This window comes from Halyomorpha halys, unplaced genomic scaffold, assembly GCF_000696795.3.
Source record: "Halyomorpha halys isolate HHAL.00 unplaced genomic scaffold, Hhal_1.1 Scaffold169.1, whole genome shotgun sequence".
Lineage (NCBI taxonomy): Eukaryota > Metazoa > Arthropoda > Insecta > Hemiptera > Pentatomidae > Halyomorpha > Halyomorpha halys.
The window spans coordinates 1,523,710-1,547,832 of NW_027104700.1; the positions used below are offsets into that span (position 1 = coordinate 1,523,710).

General features: G+C 28.4%; 1 protein-coding gene across 5 annotated transcripts in view; it reads left to right on the forward strand.

Annotated features, from left to right (window-relative positions):
• The window catches only part of LOC106678941 (ATP-sensitive inward rectifier potassium channel 12), a 388,098-nt gene that overhangs the window by 51,618 nt on the left and 312,357 nt on the right, over positions 1 to 24,123 (forward strand). For all 5 annotated transcript variants that reach the window (XR_010845161.1, XR_010845160.1, XM_067053500.1 and 2 more), the window contains exon 2: positions 13,722 to 13,916. Coding sequence is in view for 3 of the 5 variants with exons in the window: in XM_067053500.1 (XP_066909601.1) it covers positions 13,722 to 13,916 (195 nt within the window). In the remaining 2 variants the exon portion in view is untranslated. The remainder of the gene's footprint in view (positions 1 to 13,721; positions 13,917 to 24,123) is intronic.

Below are 24,123 nucleotides of genomic sequence, written 5' to 3' on the forward strand. Positions count from 1 at the left end.
AAATATTTATTTATCGACATTTCGCCCTACTTTACAGGGCATCATCAGAGTTAAAAAAATTACAAAACAACTAAAAATATGTTGACAATGTAAGCTTATAAGATACAAAGAATTAAACCAATGTGGGGTTAAAATTATGTAAATATAAGGGAAAAAATTATATAAAAAATTAACAAAAATAAATAATACTATGTATTATAATAAGTATATGTAAAAAAAAATAGACTATTTAATAGATTTAAAATGAACAGGAGACATAAAAACACATTAAAATAGAAAATTATATGTAGAAATAAAAATAAATATTTATTTATTCTCAACTCACTTCCTATGTTTTTGTCTCTTAGTGTGTACAATTTTTGTTTTTATTTCTCTTATTTTTACTTTTCTACTTTTACGTGTTAGTACATCTGTTCATTTTAAATCTAATAGTCAATGTTATTTCGTTTTATATATATTTATTAGATGTGCAATAATCTTATTTTTATTATTTTTGGTTAATTTTTTCACTTATGTATGAAGTGTGCCTTCAACTAAAGGCCAGGTGTACTTTCCCTGATTGGCTGGTTGGATTGTAGTGGACTGTATATAATAGTGATAAAGGAAACATATTAACAGAAAAGTAATTATATTGTTACATAAGTTACAGGTGGTATTGGTAAATATAATTGAAGTTATATAAGGCTTTTATGGCTTAAGGACATTGCGGTATATAAGGCTTGGTAACGAGCGAATCCCCAAAATGTTAATAAACACTGAACCAACGGGTAAACGTCCGAGGGGTAGACCGAAACGTAGATGGGAGAATTGCGTTAACAGATTTAGTAGAATAGGGCTTAGAGGGGCATCACTGGAAAGGATGTATGCAGAGAGCGTTTAGTGGTATCGGTATCGAACCTTCGGGTTCGTTTAGCCTTCATTATTATTATTAAGTTACAGGTGGTGTAGGAGGTGGCCGAAACAAAACATTTATGACTAGATGTGTTATTGAATTTAGAATTATTGGTCTACGGATTTATTGATGCGGTTGATGATGATGATGATTATTAATTATACTGATAGGTGTGAACTCCTCTGTTCCGGGAGGCACCTCAGATTATCTCACCTCACTCATTTTTGCACTGAATAAGAGTGAAGAAAAAGAACTTCTGGTGGCAAAAGAAGATGGCTCTCTCTTCCACAATTTATTTCTTCTCCCACTGAGGGAGCCAGAGTGATGCTTTTATTGTTGGGCACATTGGGTGCTGGTAGTGCCTACATTATGGGAGCCCCCAATTCAGCCTTTCGTTTACCGAAACAAGTTTTATAGACAGAACTTTTAACTACGCCGTAGTTGACTTCTTTGTATCTTAGATTTTTCACATATTTTTAGTTGTTTTTTTATCTTTTTTTTTATCCCTGATTATGTTCTGCAATGTGGGGCGAAACTTCGGAAAATAAATAGTTGTTAACTATTTTTTATTTCTTTTCATCCGTATCTTTTTTATTATAACTAGGACATTAAGATATCTCTGTTTTGATTTAATGATGGCACATCAGGCAGAACAAAAAGTAATTTTATTTATCGGACGTATTCAAAAGACAGCACTGCGGAATTGGGTTCCGCATTCTCCTAGAGCCGTTCTACAGACTATCCCAAACTTACGGCTATACAATCTACGGAACGCGTAAAAAAAAAAATAAATAAAAAAAAAGTTTTGTTTAGTTTGATGTGCTACTATGAAAGAAAATAAGTCAGTGATGTATGAAAAAAAGTATAAATAATCTGAAGTATGGTCATATTTCGAGTTAGCCAGCTTTCTTCAATTCAAAGGTTTTTTTTTTTTTTTTTTTTTTTTTTAACAGTTTTTAAATTTTAACGTTTCTTTTTAATGCCCCTCATCAAGGGACCCATTCATCGGATTCCGAGCTGATTCAATCCATCCATATTTACTCTCTCATCTAAGCTATTTCTTCTTTTAAAAAAGAGACACTCAGTAATAATGGAACTTGTTAGGATAAAATATGCTCTATTCATTTTTTCAATATAAGGCTGTAATGTGAAAGCCCATTTTGTTGTTAGCTGAATGTAGCTCTCCTCTTAAAAAATATAATGTATTATCTGCTTGTGGTTTATAAACTAACTGTACATAGTACATTGAAGGTCATTTTTCAGTTTTATGCATTAAAGAATCAAAATTCTTGTTTAAGTAAAAGAAGTCAAAATAGTATTGTAGAATTATGGTGAGGGTAATGCGGACTCCTAAGTAAAAAAAAAAAATAATCCACTCCCCATTCGCTCATAACAAAACAAAATGTATTGATATAGTACAAAGAAAATACTATAGTGTAGAAATACCAGCGAAACTGTCCCTTCACGATACATTAATTTCATGGCATAGCCTTTTACCAAAAGGCAATCAGAAAAAGCATATATAATAAATTTCATGTATTATATAAGCATGATGTATGAATTTGTTGGAATGAAGGGTACGAAAAAAATAGTGCAGAATATTATTTGGATTACGCATTTTTTTATTTTTTTTTTATTGAACTGAAGAAAATAATATTATAATTCCAAGGTAGAGTGCATTTTTCTGTCACACTTGAGGTACAATTAAAATAATATTTAAATTAATATACATCTGAATAAATTAATGAACAAAAGAATATTTGGAATACCTGTTTCATGTTACCGACATTGGTATTTTTAACTATTTCTGTTACTAATGTAGGTTATAATAAGGAGAAATAATTTTAATTTATATTAGATTACTGATTTATTATATTGATTGTTTGAGTGGTTTATTTTATTATTGACACAAACTTTAATGATCCATTTATTCTCTACATATTTTATTTTAAATAACCTACAACGTTTCGGCCCTTTGGTCATTTTCAAGGAGACAACCTATACAAATTATTTTCATATTGTTATTATATTACCTCCTCAATGTTTTTGAATATACCTTAGCCATTGATGCCATAAATTATTAAATTGTCTCTTTTGCAGGTTAATTGCCCATTTCTTAAATCTTTAAAAACAAAAATAAGTATTAAATTAATATCATAGCAGTTACAAACAATTTTATTAAAATGATTATTCACTTACAAACCACATAATTTCAATACAAATACTATTCCTCAAAAATTGTTTTTCCTTTTTTAATTTCTATGGAAACGGTATTTAAGGGTATAAATTACCACAGCAACCAATTGGGTCTGGGCATAAATTAACACAGATCTTGGTAATTATTTTTTTTTTAGAATAGCCAATTAAATATTATAATAAAGTTTACTAGCTATTGATTTATTTTATTAGTGACAATAAGGTTTAAAATAACCAAGCTATTTTTTCACAAAATAAAACTTACTTCGTTCCAGTGTTCTTCTTACTGGGACATCAGGAATATCTTTGTTTGTGAGCCATGTCCTTGTTCTTCTTATGTCGCTTAAAGAATCTTGTTATGAAGTAGCCATTGATTAAAACTATTTCTTTGGCTTAATAGTTCAGTCCTACTACTAGTAGCTCAATTATATCTAACCCTAACTCCTCTGAGTCTTTATAAAGTTTCTTTCATAGTTGATTTGATTATTCTACAAAAAAGGGCAATCATATTTGTTTTTATAGATGAATTTATATGTTAAAATATATGCGATACTATTTTTCAATTGATATCCGACTGATTTATTTGTTTCACCAAAACAGAAACATCAACTGGAATTATTTATATAAATATATATGTATATATATACATATATATATATATATTTAAATCTAATTTTATATATTATATTTTTATATATAATTTATAATACCTTTCCTTTAATTTTTTCCTTAAGCCATCGGATGTTGGAAAGTATTTTTGAAGGGATCCTTTCGTGATTCGAATATATTTAGGTAAAAATTACTTTATCCATTGAGAACTATTAGTAAAAAAAATCTGTAATTATTATAGATGCGCTAGCTTATTTAACTACTTGTTTACTTCAATAGTTATTTATTCGTAAATATAGCTATTCACTTCTTGATAAAATGTTTTTGATTAGTTAGTTAGTTTTTACATATTCAAAAATAGTTTTGATTTTAAATTTTTAACCACTTAAATATTTTTATCGCTCTAATGTTTTATCTGTAAAATTGTTTTCCTTATCGAATTTCATTGTAGAAAAATTTTGTAATTTTTTTGTCAAATTTCAAATTGCCATTTCTATGTGTGTAGCATTCTATAATATATGATTGGCATATAATTTTTTATAATTTGAGACTTAGGATTAAATTTTATTTTTTTATTTATTGTTGAGAATAAAATTTGTTTGAAGCACGTGTCCCAAGAAAAGTATTGTTACTTACCATAAAGTGAAAGTAGTGGATGGAATGTGATAAAGTTAAGAATTTACCATAATACACAATAATTCCCACCTACTCCTCAAAATATAAACAGACAAGCCGTTTTTTTAAATCTGGGTGTATTAAGGAAAATACATTTGCGTATGTATAAGCAAAATTAGTTGACCGGATCCATTAAATCCGATTCAAGACCAACTAGATTCTCACGCGTACACTCTCTAAACATTTAATTAAAATATAATAAACGATGTGATCTATTATATCCTTACACAACTTTTACTACTGATAAAATTGTTTCGTGTGAGTGTGAGTGTAAATTGCGAAAATTTTGATACTGAAGACCTAAAGCTTTTTAATTCACTGCCTGTCAGCGAGCAAGCCAGAAAAACGTTAGGTATATAACAAATGGTTAAACAAAATCTTAGCAAATCATATACTATCATTATCTGGTATCTTATTCCATTTAAATATATATATTTTTTATACTCTGAATTCCACATTAGTCATTATTTTGGGTAAGATTTCAGAGAGTAAAGTTAATATTCTTAAAAAAAAAATCAAACGATATATTTTTTGCGATTAACTATAAACATCAAAGTCTATTTAACAAAAAATTAATTATTGGATTCGACACATTAGGTTTTGTTGTTATGCAGTGGATTGCATTTTACTGACTATTTTTAATTACTGACACTTGAAATAGGGATGGGATATCGGAAGCAAAATATCGATATAAATATCTATATTATAACGGCACTAAAATATCGATATTTCAAAATTTAATATTTAAATATAGAAAATTTAACAAATTAAAGAAATGGTTATAAAACAATAATATTGCAAATAATAATAGGCCCTATTTCATATTATAATCAAAAGAAATAAAAAAATCATAATAACCGTAAAGTAAAGAAATAACAAAAATTCACTTTCTCAAAGTAAAAACATTCTAACATTTCTTTTTGATATCGATATCAAACATTGCGTTTTGCAGCGATAATAAAACAAAATATCGATATTTCATTAGTGAAAACTTTGATATTTAATAAAAATTTTAAAGTAAAATATTTTAATTTTATTTCGATATCAACATTTGACAATCAATAATGAATATCGTATACCATTAAAAAATGGTGATATTACTTAAAATGTAGTAATCTTTATATATACTACATCGATATTGGGATTTAATTATTTCCTGGATATTTCTCGATGTTATTGGAATTTATTAAAAAATTTTAAACTGCGAGAAATAATTAACAAATATGAAGTTCTGAGGTGTGTGATTTTTTTTGCTAACTTATTTAGTACATATTCGTATGAGATTTTTTTTTAAATTTGGGAAGAAATTTATTTAATTTTTTAGAAAATATCGATATTCCGGTGTTATCAGTTACAAAATATCAATATCGAAGGATCGAATATCAGAGACAAAATATTGATATCTACCATATATCCCATCCCTAACTTGAAGATTTTGTCTTGCAACAAGCCTGAACTTACCATTATTCTGATGTTTATTAAAAATATCCCTATTTTTTAGAAGAATTGAGTTTCTTAAAAGCCGAATGAATCAGAATATTTTAAAGAAGCAATTTTTTGGTATGGAGCAAAATCGAATAATGCAGAATATACGGAAAAGTTAACCAAAGGACTACATGTAGAAAAAATATAATAGTCATAGTATTTTCTGCAAAAATGATCATTTAATATGTTATAAAAACCATTAGTTACTACTCATTTTATTATGATGTTATTCAATTCGTGGGCATTCTGCAACTTTTTTCCATTCGTAATCTTCAATCATTCTTAATTGGTTTATAGAGAAATAACTAGTAAAATGATAACTATCTATTAGCAGAAATTGAGCGCGTTATCAACAGTCTGTCGTTGCTGGACTAGTTGACTTGAAGCCAAGCGGAAGCAATTTATCAAACTTGATGCATCATATAAATAAATCCGTTACCCCATGAAACAGATAAGGCATGCCTTGAAGGAAATCAACGGATGAAAGAAAGCTTGTTAAAGCCAGGGAGAACAATCGAACGTGGAATCTTTCTCAATCATATAATAATAGTTTTTTTTTTTTTTAATATGCAATGGTAACAAACTTAACAATGCTATAAGTAATGTAAAAGCTCAAATTGTTTCGTTCTCTAATTCTCAAGATTCACTGTAAATACTAGCAAATTATCAATTGTCACTTAAAGCTTTTCTGAATCTTTTTGACTTTTTTTGGATAAATTAAAATGAAAAAGATTTATTGTGGGACTTAATTTCTCTAGCATAGGCAATATTGTTTAGGCATTTGAGTTTTTTACCAGGAAAGTTTTGATATTTTTAATTTTTATGATTTTAAATTGAACTAGAGTTTGAAGTTAATGATCTCAGTTTTTTCCCCAGAAATTAAAACAATATTAATTTTTTTTTCAGTTTTGCACTAAACCAAAAAAATCGTGTATTTTTCAATCATCTGCTTATACTAAATTAAACAAGAGTATATTCCACACATTTTTTGTTGACCTGGTCTAATTGGGATTAAATAGGGAACCCGATGGAAATTTTGTGGAATTCCTGGAAATTTTTGATTTTAATTTAAACTTTCAAGTAATTTAAACGATCATTCGGGAGTATATAAAAAAAAAGCAAACCTTTTTTGGTTAGTCTGACAACCTGAAAACCACATTCGAATATTTTCTAATTTTTGAAACAGTCACGAGATAATTAATGCGTCAAATGCGGACCATAAATATTATAACAGTTTTGATGAACTTCCGAAAATTGCTCTTTAATGTTTTTTTTTGTGATGGTGATCAAGAATTTTCAGCCTCAAATTTTTGTAGCGAGGCCTAAATTTTCTAGTCCTACAGTAGTAGGTTGAGCTACTTTCCTTCTCAGGACCATGGAGTACACGAATTTAGGGAATTTATTTTTGTACATGAATAGATTCTTGTTTTTTTTTTATTAAAATGAACTTCAAACTCCCCCCCCAAAAAAAAAAAGCAGGACGTTCAGGTTGTTTGGAAAAAATTGAAACAGGTTAATTTATTTTTCGTATTTATTCTACACCTGGTCTGAGTAGCCTCCAATAGGCTGACGGGCCTCACAATCCCAGGATAAGTGGGTAATCATTCCGGTATAAATGATCACCCATTTCGGGCAGTCGCTCATGGAAGTACCGACTATGCTCGACGTTAATTAAATTACAGTGTTCTATTAAAATGTCTTCCTATATATATTTTGCTAAAACAGGGAGGTTCCAAATGCCTAATCTGTGTTTAACATCCTCATGACATGGAAATTAGAAACATAAAATATTACAGAAAACTTTTATTTTTGCCCCTTTGTCTGAGATAAAAAGATACGTATGATAAATAAAACAAATTTTTACAAAGATAAATATGTCGTTCATAATTTACTACTTTAATTCGAAAAAAAATATATATAAATTAGTTTAAAAAATTAATAAAGTAATGCGCATTAACTTGTAATATTTTTTTTAGAGAGAGGTAAAGAAGGAATTTGAAATAATTTCAACAGGTAAAATGATGGAGCTTAAGAGAGATATAAATAAAAAATTAAGGTATAAATAAGAAAACGATGCTGTTAAATCGATTTTTGATTTAGATATTTATTGTTGATTTACGTTTACTTAGTTTACGTTTACTTAGTGCAAAACAATGGTATGTAAAATAGTAAAATGGTCTTTTCCAACCAAAATAAATCTTATCAAGTTTCCGATGAATGTGTTTGTAACTTTTTGATATCTTTATTGAGATTTACAACTGTTCACAATAATACATGTAGTAAATTCATTATGATTTTATAATTTAGTAATACAGGCATGCAGAGTAACTACCCATTAGTAGCACTGTAATGGGTTTATAATTAATTTACTGCACAATAACTTACAAAAGTAGTGATTAAATTCATTATTTCCCTTTTCTAATATTTGTTTTTACTGATTCTGTGTCTAACATTTTTTTTAAAAAAAAGCTTTATACTTTCTATACCTTTTTCATTTTCGTATACGTATTTACTATCATTACATATATATATATATAATATGTAGTAAGGAGAGGTGAGGTATTGATATCTTAAAAAATTTCAATTCCGAGTTTTAGACAATTAGAGTCACATTAGACGGAAAGCCTCGCAAAATGGTCTCTCTGTCTATTTATATGTCTGCGTGTAAAATATCATAAACGATAGAAGATTAGGTTTCATATAAACAGTTAAAGAAATTTATTACTTAATTAATCATAATGCAAAATATATCATTCTAGTTTTTATTTATTTTCTTAGTTTTTAAATATGATGATTGCTAATTTTCTTTCACTAATAATTTATAGATTATGGAATGAGATATTTATTTATTTATAAATATTACAATCTACTACAACTTGGGCAATGAGTAATAGTAATAAATTATACCATAATTCACTAATAAATATATGTTTATTTATCACATTATTTTTTATCTATTAACACATTTACAGTGTCTTATTTGTATATACTTGCCACGTTAGAGGTATATTTGACAGTTTTAGCTTTCTTGTTGTGTATTGGAAGTTTTTCATTTGCTGACTAGTACATAAATGTGAGAATAAGAGAATGAAGGTATTTATTTTGTAGTAAAATTTATTAAACACAGTATAAATTGTTAACACATATGGAGGAATGAATATCGATATAACATTGCATGGAGTGATAGATTTAAATCAATACTTTTACTAGATTTTTATTTACATAGCATATGTACTAAATGATAAAGCTATTGAGAAAGATGATTTTTTTTTTTTTTTTTTTTTTTTTTTTTAAGGGGGTTTAATTGAGAACTGCCTAGATAAAAACAAATAACTAATTTTGTATTTTGAATTAAATACAAATAATTTGTTATGTTTGAAATTTAAAATAGAATAGTTGGATAAAAACAGAGCTATAATTTTTTTTTTGCCACCTTGCCAAAAGAAGCCAGATGTCTTTCAAGTTTGCCAGCAGCCGGTTCTTCCACTCCAAGACTCCGATCACGCCATGCTTCCAAAAAAAAAAAAAAAAAAATACCACCCTAGAAGGAAAAATGCGAAGTTTATTCTAATTACTTTTAATGATGGTTGAGCTAAATATTTTAATAGAAACCAGTCAATATTTTATTCTTATGTACTACTGCCCTGCCAAGTTTTGTGTTTAATTAGATTTCCTCTTTCAGCTCTTAATATGAAAAAAAATCTTTATTCCGTTTGCGGGATATTTACAGTTCTATAACAAATTTACTGCTCTCTATCCATATTCGATAAATTTTAGCTTTCTCTCCCTGCCATAAGATCAGTAGTTATATTTTATACGGGTTCGGATTCTCCGTTAACGTTTGTTCAACAGTCACCTATATGTCTTATCTCCCTTTTAAGGGAAACTTAAATCATTATTGTAATTAGCAGAAAGTTTACTTTCTATTTATTATTATGTAAGTGATTCCAACTATGAATATAAAATACATAAGTATTTTTCCCTTATTTTCGCTCTCTTTTACATTCAACTAAAGTTGGTTGATTATGAAACGCTTTGTTGTGATGCAGGAGGTATTGGCTCTATATTTGATGCTCTTGACTGATTGATTAGTTCACTACATAATTTGTTCCAAACATATTTAGTTTTCGTAGCTAACTTCAGTTATACTAATTAATTATAATATTAACGTTAAATTTATATTAACAAATTTTCGTGGATATTATATTGAATTGTCAGGTCACTGATAACAATGATTAATCGATATATTTGCGATGCCTTCTTTTGCGATTTTATCGTGACGTCTTATAATAATTTGAAAAATAATTTTCTACTGTATTATATTGAGAAATTATTAAAAAATAACTAATGATCATTTTTCATTTCATATAGTAAAAAAAAAAAAGAATTCTTCGTAAACACTATGAATGTCTTTAAAGTTGATTCTAAGATTACAGTTAACATGTCAAAATTGAACGTAATTCTGGGCTTATTATTACGTTTACGAGATTAATTTTATTCAGTTAATGAAGAAAATGGATTGAGACATTTTCAATAAAAAATTAAATTTAATTTTATAGGTGTATTACCTACTACTGCTTAAGATATTATTTAATAAATCGAAAATGGTAATTTTTTTTTAATATCTTTCGTTTGGAAACTATTATCATATACAACAAATGTAACTAGTAAATTAGATTTTACTGAAATAATAAAAAGATTTAGGTAATATAAAATCTCGAAAAACATATTGATTTGGTATATCTGTTGATACTGTTACCAAAGTTTAATTTTAGAGGTGTGATAAAAATATTCTCAACTTTAAATAAAAATGCGTCCTACAAATGTATCTCATTTTTCCTCCTGATTTTTTTTTTGTTTATGGAGGTAAAGTGAGAGAAGGCACTCATGTTGAAATTTCCTGAGAGCCCCAAATGTCTAAGCATGCACCGAGTATAAGTAATTTGTAATTATTATGTTAACAGCGACTGGTGAAGTTCTTGAAGGACTTAGGTCTTGTTTAAAACTTGAACAAACTTATTCTTTGCTATGTCATCCCTCTCCGCCTAAATATCGAAGTTTCTTCTCTACATACTCCATCCATCTTAAACAACCTTTCTGTTGTAGGTTTCTTTTCAATGTTCCTAAAAGATCAGTTTGGAATTTCTTTCTATTAGTTCTAACTCATCTAGCTACCCTACATTATGTATTAAATTATTTATATATATTGTTTTATTGGTATGTTTTTATTTATTTATTTATTTATTATTGCAAGTGGTTCATTTTGCTAAATTCTGACGGTAACTTGAGTTTTAATTCTTGTACTAACTAGAGTATATCGAGCAATTTTGACTGTTTAGTCTAAGTTTTAAAAAATAATTTGTTTATAGGATTTTTATGTGTATTTAATATTCCCATAAAATACTGGAATAGGATAGTGGTACATGAGTAAGAAGTTTAACAGTTTTTAAAGAAATATTTCTCATAAAAAGTCAAATCAAAATTCATGAAATCATTGTTATATAGAATTTTAGATTACAAAAAAATATTTTTTTGCATCTATTCTGGGGTATTGAAATTCCTACATCATTCGACGTAGTTTTGTATCGTCATTCTAGGCTAGCATAAGATTTCAATAATGAACAATATAAACATAATATCATTTTATTCAAGTTTATATCTAATATTTATACCAAACAATAATTTTACTATGATAAAATATATCCATAATACATAATAAAATTTTCATTCTTTTAAACGACATCCTGATTTGAACATTATGAATTTTTTTAGAAACTGATATTATGCCTAACGGATTTATTTAAAATAATCCAAAAGAACTTTTCATTTTAATACTTAAGGCCGAATAAAATAAGGAATAGGGCAAAACTAGATAATGTGAGTTTGTGTAAGTCCTCTGTTGAACCCACAGTATAGGGTTCAATAACCCTATATAGAATATTCAGCAATATTCTTGAGATTTCTGTTTTAAGGATTATGAAAAATTCCGTTTCGTCATTTTTTCACTTTTTATAACGCACAATTATAGTTCTAAATTGCTGTTTTCAATACGTGATTGTTTGTAGAAGTAGGATACATTTATAAAATTTATTTCTGAAATTATTGAAATTTTGGAAATAGCCTAGTGACCATTTCATTCATGAGTTTTTTTCAGTTTTATATATTTTTAAAGTAACCCTAAAAATATTGAATTTTCACGTGCATGCGAAATATTTTGCACCCTTATATATACTGAGAGTTTTGGTAACATATTATCACTTAAAAAAAAATAAATATTTGCAGTTAAGCATGAACTCGGTATCCTCTACGAACTGCCAAGAACTTTATTTATTGTCCAACTTATAGGGAGTTGAAACCTTACATCAAATTACGGTGGAGAGAATTGCAAATAATGTCCATTGATTTCACTTCAAGGTTTTCATCGTTGGTTCCTCTTTAGTACAAAGGAAATCATATTTGAATAGAGAAAACGAACGGGAGGAGAAAAATACCAATGCATTGAACATGTATAAGTACTTAAAAAAAAGATATAATTTAGTATCTTGTATCCATTTTTCTATATTAGAAACGGAAAACCATGTCCAGTCTGAGTTAAATGATTTTATTGTGATTTTTATTTCCAAGTTAACAGCATCTTTCATCAGCACAACCAGTCGAATCAGCGTAATTACCTCAGAATTTGCTTTTCGTAAATAGTATCCTATCAAGTGCGATTGAAGCCAATCAAGGTCAGATGATCATGTGATTTGTTCCATTACCTCTAGGACTACTAGATATTAACTCGGATATAAATAGGTGAATATAAATAGGATATATAAATAAATAGTGGTCCATTGATACTAGATACTACTACAGCGATGGAACTAAATTAGTTCCTTAATGTCTAAAACATATAATATATTGTGAGTGGTAATTTACGATTTTGAGGTAAATTTTTATTATTTTTCAACGAATATCAAGAACACAATAAGTTTTGAATTATATTTATTTGAAATGTCTTAGTTGGTGTGAAAAAGAAATTATAAAGAAATTTTATTTTAAATTTATCATGTTTTTAAAATAGAGTAGTCTCTAGTTTATCTTCGTGAGTATAATAGGGACCAGTTTTAAAACTTACCGTTAATTGTATTAAAAAGCTTCAATGGTCCAATGTGCATTGTTTACCCGAGGTTCCATGCGAGGAATTTAGCGATACCTATGTACACATATACCCCATCTACTAACTGTTATTGAGTAAGAAAATGGCAAATTGAAATGACCGAAACGTTGCAAAAATGTTTAGAATATATATATATTTATAGGATAGATCTGTTATAAAATAACTATTTTTTTTCCTAAACCATTTCAAATGATTTTTTTTTTAAATTTATTTATTGATATTTACAACTGTATTAAAAATATATAGAACAAATTAAATGTTAGTTACATAATGATCTAATAAACACATATGAAAAATCTACACATTAATAAAAGAACTTCAATTATATTTCTAGAGAAGAAAATCTAGAGGCCATCTTCTTTTAAGACACCTAGTAGGATTATCAGGTAATGAAGAAGAAGCCAGGTTAAAAATAAGTAGGTTTGGTTGGATTGGTATCTGGTTCTGGCTAAATCGGCAACATTTGGAACATTTAGATGACTGATTGATATTTAATAATTTGATTCTGTTATTTCGAAAAGAATATAATTTTGATTTATAACGGATTTTACGGATCTTAATATACATCCTTTTCGTATTGATTCTTTTTAGTATTATCAAAGACCATGTACTCCTATCCACGAGTACAATCCGCTTCTGAACCCCCCATTTCCCTCTTATAATAAGATGATACATTTAATAATGGTAAGCGTTATTTTGTTGTAGGATGACGACGCAGTGGGAGCAGCTGATCAGCTCGACCATGACCCCTACGACGGCGGTCGCGGTCAAGCTGGCGGTCACACCGGACGAAGAGCAGCCAGTTCCCAACCAGACGGAGACAGGGGGTCTCTTGGGAACTATCAACAAACACATGGGGAAGTTCGGTGGTGGCAGGTCTGCAGGTTCCACCTTGTTCAGGTCAGTCTTCATCTTTTTTGGCGAAAAAATAACAACTGGGAATGATTACAAAAAAAAAAAATGTTGCAATGTGTTAAAGCCCAAAAATGTATTTTTCTTTTCTTTAATTTAATTATACTCCCAACTGTTTTTTTTTAATTTTTTGTTAATTTCCTTTTGTTAATAACCATTCAGTCTTTATTTTTTGTAATTAAAATTAAATTAGAATAAATCACGAACAGTTAAGGAAGTTGTTATGGTGCGTGTATAATACAAATACATCGCTGCGGTTCGTCACATTCAACAACATTGCAGGCTGCAATGGGATTACGGCCTGTATACGGTGACTGATAAGGGAGTCTACAGTCCGCTGCCTAGAGTATAGAGGCTAGAGTCGGCCGTCTAGAGTCTGCAGTCAGTACTCGCAAAGTTTGGAACGTCTCGTTCTCACCCTCGACTCAAGATTCTCTTATTAACACCGACTTGACCCTCAGCGGCTCATCGAAAGTAGCCATCTCTGATGAGAGATATTATACTTGGAAGTTTATTCGCATAACGACCCCCTACTGTGAGTGACTTTTTTCTCCCATTCTTTCACCGAACTTCATTTTTTTTTTTATTTGTATCTGATTAACTTATTATTTCTTGAGTAAAGAAAATTGTTTTTTTTTTTTGTTTTATACATATATAAAAAATTTTTTTTTTTTTACTACACACACTTTTATTTATTATTTTTGTGTTTTTATGATTCATTTCAGGTCCTCGGTTTTTTTTTTATTTTCTATCACCGGAACCAGCGAACAATTGTTTCTCTGGGGAGGAGTTTTTTCAATTACGAAACGCCCCTCGCCCCAACACAATGCTTATTCAGCTTCCTAGCAGACCGTCTCCAAAACGTAAAAGTACGGATTGCCTGGACAAATTTCCCTTTTGCAGTCTTTGTTACCAATGAGATTACGGATTGGGCTCAAGGGCACAAAACTGAATAATATTTCAGTTTTAAGAAATGATCAGATTTTTCTTTGCTTAAAATAGAAGTGCTCTAATATGTTATTGACTAAAATAATGAGTACATATATAGTTTTAAGCTCAGTGCATGGAAGTATATTTCGTGGATCATTCGAACTTTAAATTCGTTTATTTTACTTCAGTTACTATGTGGCTTGGTTCCTTCCTGCAGAATATGGTCCTTGTTATAAAGCTACAGATTTTTTAAGCAGTAGGTGCATTGTTGAATTGAAGTTTATATATTCCAACTTTATTTTTTACTTCCAGAATTATTTTACAACTGTTAGGAATCACTTAGAATGGTGTGTATATATAATAGTAATAATTAAAATTTAGGTAATATTCTTCAACAACTTCACTCATTTCGATTGATCATTAGATGAGCCCAATTCTGTATAAAAAAAACTAATTTTTCTTACGTTCCCAATAATCGATTCATTCTCTACTACTTAACCAACTTTTAACCCTTTTTTTCTGACCTCCTCTATTGAAAATATATAGATAACAATATTGATATATACACTCACGTTAGCCGAGTGTTCTAAACTTTTAACCCTCCATGGTAGCCTTACTTATCTGACTTTTTAAACAAATAATTATAGAAAGTAGGTTGGTCGATGGTACGACATGTCACAGTCTCACAAGAGGAGATCAAAATACAAAACAAAGGCAATCCTGTTGTGGAGTTCATTGGCCGGAGTCACATTAAATTTTTTGATGAGCTATAGGCATGCACCAACCCGCTGTTCAGGGAAATTGCCGGTCCACCACCACCTGGGAGGTGGCAAGAAGATGTCCCTCCGATAAATGTTCTCGCCAAGGGAAGAGGTTTGGGCTCTGCAGTCTAAACCTACTATAACCATCACCAGCAAAGAGGATCCTCCACGCTCACCATATTACTAAGGCGCAATCGGTGCCAGCGACTATCCGCATATAGTGGACATCTTTACAATTATACACCTTAAAATACCTTCGGGTAAAAGAAGAAGCATCTTTATCTTGTGTATTTATATTGTAAAAGCTTATTATTTTGTTTTTCCACAGGAGGGTACGAAAAAAAAAACGCTGCCCATTTCTTCATTACTCTGACCATGATTTTATTAATCGTTTTACAATACTTATTACGAAGTGAAATCAAAGCCACCCGTTCATAGTGCGAGACTAAATTCATGAAAATTGTAGTTAATGCTAATCCAAGACGTCATAATGTTTACGGCTAGATTCCCTTTTAAGTCCATCGACCTCTTTTACTTTGAGGTTTAATTACGGTCCCCGGCTTAATCAGAACACCTACGTGCCTGTAAAATAACCTTCTCTTTGCTTTGTGGTTCCGTAATATTTATACATGAGTAAACATTATTGATGTTATTTTTACTTTTCTCTAGTTACTATGTAAGAAAAGTATTGTATCCGGATCAATTAACTTTTTTTAATTTATCCATATTTATTGAAGTTATCTTTTTTTTTTACTTTTGAAGCAGCTATAGGATCAACATCCTTTTATATCCGTTCCTTTGTTCCCAAAGGAACGCAATTTTCAATGTTTATTGTATTTTTATATGAATTCTTACTGTTCCTATCACATTTATATATTTACTTTTAAGCAGTTTATTGCTTCATTACAAAAACAATAATAATTAGATTAAACAGACTGGATAATACAATACTATTAACGTAAATTGCTTCACTCCATTACATTAAACTTAGTAATAATTAGATTTATTTTAAATCAACCAAAGCATAGGTACAAACATTATATGTGCCTCGAAAACTACTTACATGCCACATACGGAGTTAAACTTATTATATACTATCACAATGTAAATACAGTCTATCCAATTTAACTTCATTGTAAATGTTCAATATAAACATAAACTTATCATGTGTATTTTGGATTTTTTTGGTCTAGATAAAGTTTTGATACAGATATAAGTGGGTTTAAGATATATTGTCAATTTTCTTTAAAGGTTCGACTATTTAGGAGGATGTGACCTTGAAAGTGAGGGTTTTGCTTCCATGGTGTAGTTTGATGTGATCTGGGTTTCCTACTCTGAGTTAATTTTTTTTTTCCAGCCTAAATATTAAATATATTTCAGTTTCAAGTAGGTTGAATTTGCAAATCGGTATATAGGGTTACTGTTTGAGTTCAATGATCAATAGTTATCAGTTGAGAAGATATGATCGCACTATTCCTATATAATGTACAAGGAAGACTCAAGGTTGCAAAACATTATAATTTAACAAAATGAAAATCAGATTAATTATTTTTTATATATGATTGTTTGAGAGTGGTTTAGTTTATTGTCAATTTACACAATTTTGATCCTTTTTTTCTCTTAACTTTTATTCTTTAAAATTCTCCAACGTTTCGGCCCTCGGGCCATTCTCAAGGATGCAACCTACAAATTTATTTTTTGTTTTTATATAACAATTACATTATTTCCTTCAACTACACACTGATTTCTTTGGCCATACTTTCAATATTGATGTCATTGCTTTTTTAAAGTCTTAAAATTGCAGGCTAATTGCCCTTTTCACACCTTTAAAATAAATTAATCATTAATATAATATCATAATCACTTCATAAAATTTTTGTTTTTAAATAGATTTCTTACATTCATAACTTTTTTTTTTTATTTGAAAAATTGATATCCTAGATATAAAACTCTTTTATAAAACACTTTCCCTCTTTCATTACCTAACTTCAACAGGTTAGGACTCTGTTATCACCTTATCATATAACAATAACTAATTTATCATTAATTTACATTTTTAATATAATTTAATTAACATTCATTTTTAATTATTTTGGTTATATTTAAAATCCATAATTAATATATTATTATTTTATTTGTATTTTTTAAACATAAATATACCCCCCTCTCTATTTTATTTTTTCACATATTTATTCACCTATTCATACTTTTATTAGTGTATATTTATTTTATATATACATTTGTACAATTTAAGGATTTGAACATTTTTTTTTAATCATCTTTTTTGTATATAATAATAAAATATTTATTTTGCTCAAAATTTCTGAATAATGGTGGTTTATTTCCTTATAATCTGATTTGAAATTGCCAGTATAATTTATATTTTCTGAGATGTAAATCGATTCTAATATTTTCCTTCTATAAATATTATTTTCTTAATGAATTGACAATAAAATGAAAATCTTTACCATGCTAATATGTTTTTTATTACAATGTTTAATCTGTAAATAGATGTCCCCCTAGATTTATAGAACCCAGTACCATCATTTTTCTTTTAAAAAATCTCCAAGATCATTTCTAGGACATATGAAACCAGCCGAAAGGAACTGGATTAACTCTAGAATACCTAATATTGTAATGTTTAATTATTATTTTATTAATTATGATATTTTGCTAGCTCACATTTATATGCGCCTGTTACTTTTTTTTTTAATAATGAAAGCAACAAAGGAAAACTGACGGAAAATTCCTCGGAATCCTACTAGTTGATGGAACCCCAAATTCACTAACCTCAAATGCAAATCCTCCTGAAATTGCTTTTCAATGTAGATTAATCACGTCACTCTATGACCGAGTTTCCAGTCTTATAAATAGCCCCCAAAATCAGCTATGAAATTACGTATCATACGAGCTTTTCTGACTTAAAAATACAATTCGCTTAACTTAAAAAAATAAATTGATATTATTATTATTAATTAGATAGTATTGATTTCCAGTCCAAGAGTATAATGCATATGATATAAGATTAGGGATTTGTAGAGCATTATTACAAAATAATTATTGAAGATGTGAGTGATTCAAGCTGCTATGTAACGAATTTAAAAAAATTCTAATATCTTCTTAATATTTAAAGTTTTAGAAACAATAACGTGAATACATTTTTTAAAAATAAATACACATAAAAACCACGTATTACAATTGATGAGGTACCAAATATTTCAAAATATTATTATTTTATTTGTTTTTATATTGTAGAAAGAGAAAGGAATGGGATGGTAAATAAAATTAATTATAAAAGAGGGATTGTCTGGGTATGGTGAAAGAAATAAAAAACCAAATCGTCATAAAAGTATTTAATTTGAGCTAACGTTTCGTTACATTTCTTCAGGGCTAAAAAAGATACAAACACTTAAATGAGGTAAAAAGTAAACAAATAAATAATAAAAATAAAATTTAACAAAGGTATTGCTAATTATGATAATTTCTATCAAAATGAATGTTTTTTTTTTAAATTAAATTTAGTGATGATTATTGTTTGAATAATGGAAAATGTTAATTCATGGTGCGGTATATATGTCCACTTATGCATTGATGGGTACGCTGTGCGTTATAGCAACTCCATGTATTTTGGCAGCATGGCCATTGAAGCATTTCTCTCTTCTGCCCCCTATTGTGTATATCATCATTTAATGTTTGTCTTTTTTTAATATATTTTAATTTGATAATACTCTTTACTTCAACGTTATTTTCTACCACCAACCCCCACTAATTCTCTTTCCTGTCAACCTTTCATTTTCGTGCTTACCTGCAATCTCTTAGGTAGGTCTCCTATCTTGTTTATTCTTTTCCTTTATTATTGATTTTACTCTTATTTCCTTTTTCCATCTTTTAGTGTGTACTGTATTTTTATATTTATTTTTCATTTGTTATTATTTCCGTTTTCATCAAGTGTCTAATACCTTTTATAATTCTTATTTAATTTTATATTTCACTGTACATCTTTTTTGGATTCATTAATTTACATTGTCCATTTTTATAGAAATTATCATAATTAGCCACACTCTTGTTTTTATGTGTATTTTTTTTTGTTTCAAATTAAATAATTTTATGTATATTTGAATTTTTCTTTTACCGCACCCAAATCATCTTTTTATTATTACACACGGTCAATCATCGATCTTCCAAAATTAATTATAAATGGCATATTTAATTCGTAAGGCTTATTCCTCCAAATCTAAACTTTGTTTTATATAATTTGTAAGTTTATAAATAGTTTGTTTATCTAATAGTGGAAAGTGTATTTTTAATCTAAAATTAAAGTTAAAAATTAATGAAGTTCTAAAAAAATATGGTGATTTTGACTTGAATTTGATGACCTGGGCAAAATAGCCTGTAAAACATTTTTTTTAAATTTTTAGGTGTGTTGTGAATTTACATTTAAGATTAATATGGACATATATTATTTAATAAAAACTGTAATATTAAATATTTTTCATATTTCTTTTTTTTCTATTCATTTTGGATTATAATCCTCCGTAAAATCCTCAATGCTCCTTACTTTGTCACAAATAAAATCATACATAAAGACCTTAATGTTCCCTATTTAACCGATCTAGCCCGAACCAGATATCACTCCTTCCATTACAAACTCCCTAACCACTAAAACCCCCTAGTTTCTAACCTTGCATCCTCTTCCATTCCTGTCAATCCTCCGAGACGCCTGAAAATAAAATGGCCACGAGACCAGCTAAAATGTCATTAGAGTGCTACCAATGGGTAGTTTTTCTACACGCCTGTAACACTCCAATTTAACTTAGATCAGATTTACTAAATATATTATAATGTACAGTTGTAGATTGCAATAAATAAATATTTTAAAAAAAATTTAAGATTGTCCTTGAAGATGGCGGAATTGGCCGAAACGTTGGACTGGTTTGATATAATAAAGAATGTTGAGGCAAGGGTACCATTTGATTTGTTTAATAGCAAAAATTTATTGTTTTTATGATTGTTGATAATTAAAAAAATACTTACATTTTGCAATCCTACCTAATAAAAAAAAAACAGTATTTTGTTTTTGTAGAGGAACAGGCTTATTTCAAATTGCAAATATTTTGATACAAACAGGAGGCAATTAATAAAAATCTTGTTAGCTAGAAACTAGTAGTTTCTATTTTTAGAAAAATTTCTTGCTAAAGCAATAGTTATTTTTTAATAAAATAAAAGTTTTTTTTAAACAAAATTTGTCTGATTTGATGCATCAATCGACAGGGTAAAACGTCTGTATGTTAAACAAATTGTACAATTAAATAATTTTGCAAAAGCAGAAATTACATAATGTTGTTTCATTTATTAAAAACGTCTTTAATTAAAAAGTAAAAGCAAGATTAAGGAAGGAGAAATTGAATTTATTGCTGTGGAGTTTATATTTAGCAAAACAGAAGTTCTATTATTAGCACACATCAAATATCCTGAGGCTGTTCCAGAATGTGCCGACATTGGTAGCGTACCGTTAATTAGAAAAATGTATGATAGACAAAATGACAAAAGCACTTGTCAACTTAATAAATGTTCAATTTATAAGTAATTATTGTAAAGTTATTAAAAAAAAAAACTTTTTGCAAGAATACTTTGAAAAGTAGGTTCAAAGAATTAACTACTGTGATATATTTTTAACGAAACGAAGCCGTACGGGATATTTAAAAATAATGGATTTCCTACTTTTTTACTTCAATGAAAAATAAATCCAATAATTATTATATCATCTCCAGTTTTTGAATACAAATTAAAATGAAAAATAATTAAGTTGTATACCATACTTATTATATAGCTTCAACGATGTTAATTTTTCAATCGAAGAATTTACCAATTCGATTTGAATCATACAAATCCAACAACTTAGCATTTTCAAAGTTAATTCATATTTGTTAAGAGAGATCTCGTTTTAAGGACAAGAATAAAAAAAATAATTAATTATAAAAATGTATGAATTATAATAATAAAAAACATAAAATAATTCACTACTTAAATCTTTAGCGTTTCCTAGGAAAAACTTTTCATACCAAACCGAACCTAGGTGCTCTCTATATATGGAACGTAAAAGATGATTTCTTGGTATTATTACTGTTAGATGTGGTTGAAAACAATCAATATTGGACCTGGAATATACTAAGCTGTGTGATGAAAAAAAGAAAAGGAAAAATAGTAATAAAAAAGAAAATACAGAACTGGGAAAGATATTGCAGAAAAGAAAATTTATGGAACAACAATCAGAGCATGCTCTTTGAGGCAGAGAGAAACATTCAGATATTTTTCTTTCAATTTGTAAGGGAGTTTCACTAATGAGGAGCATAATCTTTGAAATTTGAGGTTCAAAAGAATCCTTCACTAAGAACTACAAAAAAGAAAACACATGCTGATTGTCGAAGTGAGGATTGTTTGACTGATCTATACAAGAGCTGATTTAGCAGCTTATTGCGATTAAAAGACTTAAAAATGAAATCATGGGTATAAATAAAAACCGTAGATACGGCATGGATTTAATTATTATTATAGTGTTTTCCTAAATACTCATAATTTCTTAGCTGAACAAAGTAAATTATTTAAATTACTTTTTCAACAATGCGTTAAAAAAAGATCTTCTTCAATAAGATTTGGAATGGCTTCTTTAATGTATGTAACAAATAGCATATTTCGTTACGACTTCACTTTCTTTCTTTAATAAAGATCTTCTAATTTGAATTTGAATTAATAATTAATTTGTTTTAATATTTTTTGGTGATCAATCTATGATATTTTAGAAATGAGTTAAAATAGAAAAAAAGAAATTTATAATATTTCTAAAAAAATTATGTTTTAATTTTTGTTGCCTATTAGTCACGAAATGGTTTGATTATTATTATTATATTTTTTCTTCCAGTATTAGTACAGGTGCCTGATATATGAACCCCATCCCTTAAAACATAGATGTTATTTTTAAAATTATTTTCAACTACACTTAAAACGAAAACTCTTTTCTGTCTCTTTATTCAGTAATAGGATACAGTAATCCCAAAGTACCATTTATATATAGAATTGTTGACAATATAATTACCACGATACAGATCAAGAATAACGAAAAAGATATAGTCTTAAGTGAATCTAACAACTATTCCTCCAGATAAATTTCACCATCGAATTCGAAATAGAAAACACAATACAATTTTTATATGCACTTTTTATTAGATAATAAATTGGGGAAACAAAAACAGAATGGTGAAAAAACCCTTTCACCCTGGAAGATAAATATATTATTTCAGATATAACTGAATATAATATAAACGATATAAAAGTAATACTGCTAAAAATTGAATAAAACAGGTGTAAACATTATCGTTACCTAACCACTTAAAAAAATAATGTAGTAGATCTCCTTTTAGCAAATGGGTACCTCGATAAACTAGTTTTCCAATTACTAAAACTGACACAACCAGTTTAACAAACTTATTAAACCAACAGTAAAAGATGCTATACAATTTCTTACATACTAGCACTCTCAGAGGAGATATTAAAAACCGTAAAAATATAGTTTTACCTCTATAACAAAAACAAAAGTACCCTAAACTACTCTCACCACACATTTTAGGCATACAGAAAATATATTTAAATTTGGTATCCCTAAAATCACACAATCATTGGAAAAAGTAAAATCTAAAAGAAATGATCAATATAGAAAAATACAAAAATCGGGCTTTAAATAACAAATTAGATGTACAAAATTTAAATTCGTATTATTTATAATTAATTTTATTAATTTAATTTTTGTGTAAAGAGCCAAGCTAAAAGTTATTGAAATTTATACATAAATATGGGGAGAGGTATGGCTTAATGTCAAGGCAGAATCCAGCTGTGACAGATAATTATTTATTCTATTACTGTAGCAGTGAGTCAACCCTGTGGATTAGGGAGCCCCTCGGGTTCTGCCCAGCATTATAAACTGGGTACTCTCAATTAAGGAAAAATCTTCGCGCGTGAATTAATTTCTTGCACAACCGTTAGTCTAGTAACAGTACTTCCTTACAAAGTATTGCACGCTTAATTGTTCATGGGATATAGTAGTACAGATTTATTGAATATATATGGAAATCCTGTAGACACAAGTGGTACCAAGAATTTCATATTTATGGAGTTTTTAAAGTAATATTCATTGTCCAATTTAGAAAAAGAAACCAAAGGCTTTCAGAAATGTAATTGACATCGGTTATTGTTACTCCAAGCCACATAAATAGGTACTGAGAAATCAGTATAATAAGAAATTGTGTACAGATATTTTTTCTGATTCCCAGGTGGTTAAATTAACAGTGTCATAAGTGATGGTTAACACTGTCATTAATCTCCGAATGTTGATTGTTTTGATAGGCACATTGACACTCTATGTACACCATCCGAAATTATTTCGAGTACATTCAAATACTTTGTGTAATTAATCCTTGCTCCCCTACAGCTGCTAATTAGTCATTTTCAAG